This window comes from Atta cephalotes (genome assembly GCF_000143395.1).
Source record: "Atta cephalotes unplaced genomic scaffold scaffold00004, whole genome shotgun sequence".
Taxonomy (NCBI): domain Eukaryota; kingdom Metazoa; phylum Arthropoda; class Insecta; order Hymenoptera; family Formicidae; genus Atta; species Atta cephalotes.
The window spans coordinates 396,609-398,519 of NW_012130068.1; the positions used below are offsets into that span (position 1 = coordinate 396,609).

The 1,911-nt window shown below is 53.5% G+C and overlaps 1 protein-coding gene across 1 annotated transcript in view; it reads left to right on the forward strand.

The window, feature by feature from the left end:
• Positions 1-366: 366 nt before the first annotated feature.
• LOC105625869 (calcium/calmodulin-dependent protein kinase type II alpha chain) overlaps positions 367-1,911 on the forward strand; it is a 119,068-nt gene continuing 117,523 nt past the window's right edge. The window contains exon 1 of the mRNA XM_012207180.1: positions 367-431. Coding sequence (XP_012062570.1) covers positions 367-431 — 65 coding nt within the window. The remainder of the gene's footprint in view (positions 432-1,911) is intronic.

Here is a 1,911-nt window from a genome sequence, read left to right on the forward strand (position 1 = left end):
CCCGTCTTTTAATTTTCACACTTGTCATAGATTTCCGTTTCCATAGCTTTGCTATCGTCGCGTCGCTCCTCCATCTCATCTATTACAATCTACTAGTGCCGTTTACCGCTGCCGCTGCTGCCGCCGCCGCCGCCGCCGCCGCCGCCGTCGTCGCCGTCGTCGTCGTCGCCGCCGCCGCCGCCGTCGTCGTCGTCGTCGTCCCGGTGTTGGAGCAGCGCCGCGGCGGTTCCCCTCTATTGATCGAATTTGACCTGCGAAGTTTCCCCTAGCGCGTGTGTGCAGTACAGTGGCGGCCGGTAGTGGCTCTCTCGCGCTCGTGTTTCCGAGTCTGGTAGTGCGGTTGAATTAATCGCGAGCAGCCTCGGTATGTCTGTGCCAACGGCTTGCACGCGATTCAGTGACAACTACGACCTGAAGGAGGAACTCGGCAAGTGAGTAGCATAATTTTACTTACATTCGCGGCGCATGCCGCGTGAACGAGCGAGCGTGCGAAATCCGCTTACTCCGCGTGCTTTGTCGCGCCTACTCGCGACATCGCTCGCTCGCTCGCTCGCGCTTTACTCTCTTTCTATCGCACTTTTGCCGTCTAACCAGTTCTCTTTTCCCATCTTCACTGATAATTTTCGCAACGAAAGAACATAGCGTGAGAGGAAGACGGACAAGATGGGAAGGAGGTGAGTCGTTCCTGCCGGCGCGGTGCGACATTCACAATCGGAGCAACTCCTCGGTTCTTCCTTGTCGGATATTCGCGCGTGCCAACGCGTTTCTGCGCGAACGAGCGCAGGTACAGATCATGATTCGCGATCGGCGTATCGCGTATTCGCGTATTTCGTATTCCGGAGCATAGCAGACGACGCTGCGCGGTCGGCCATAATTGTTCCCTGCTGTTCTCTGCGTATGCGAGGTCTCTTATCCGCCTTCCTTCCTCCCTCCCTCTCGCCCTTCTTCCCTTCCTCTTCCTCTTCCTGTACATCCTCTACAGCGTTTACCGTTTGCATTCTGTCGTTTCTTATCTCTCCTCATCTCTCCTCCTCTCCTCCATGTGCGCGCTCTCGCCTCGGTTCTCTAATCGTGTATGTCACGCCAAGAGTCTCGGTGTCTTTCTCCTGTTTCTCTCTAGTCTCTGTCGCGGTCGCGGGAGACACCCCGCATTGCATTTCATCTATATTTAAGCGCCACGGGCCGTCTGCTCGTGTGGCTCAGCCTCTATATATAAACTATATAACTATAAAGCGTCAGGGCGTCCGTTCTTCTTCGTCTCCTAATTCTTCTCGCGTCGCGCCGTGCGAGAAGCATCGTGTATACGTTCGCGGATCAGTTACCGCGAATCGATATCGCGTCGTCGCGCCGCTTTTTACCTTCGTCACCCCCTTCCCCCCGCTCCCCCTCCCCCCTCCCCCCCCCGTATCCTCCGCCCTCCGTGCCCTCCGTTTCGCTCCGCTCGCACGCGCGTCCTCTTTCCACCATCTCCTTGTCCATCCGTTTTCCCCTTTCTCGCGTTTCTCCGTTCTCTTCTCCTCCTTCTCTTCGCCATCTCCCGTTGCTGTCTTCCACCCTCGTGGCACGAGCGACGGCAGGTGGTTGCATGCTGTTTTATCCCTAAAAGTTACTAGATCCTCCCTCCGCGCGATCTCATTGCGCTTAAAAGTCACTCGAAAAATTATGCATTACTTTTGCAATAATAGAAGCCCAAGCTGAAATTGTTATTTCTATTAAAAATTACACTTGTAATTAATTTCCGTAAAAATGTATAATTAATAACTTCTAATTAATAGCTAGGGTAGCTTTTTTTAAAGGATTAAATATGTATAGAGAGAGAGAGAGAAAGAAAGAGAGGGAAAGAGGGGGGGGGAGGAGAGAGAGAGAGAGGAGGAGAGAGGAGGGAGAGAGAGAGACGTCGTTAGTTAGTAA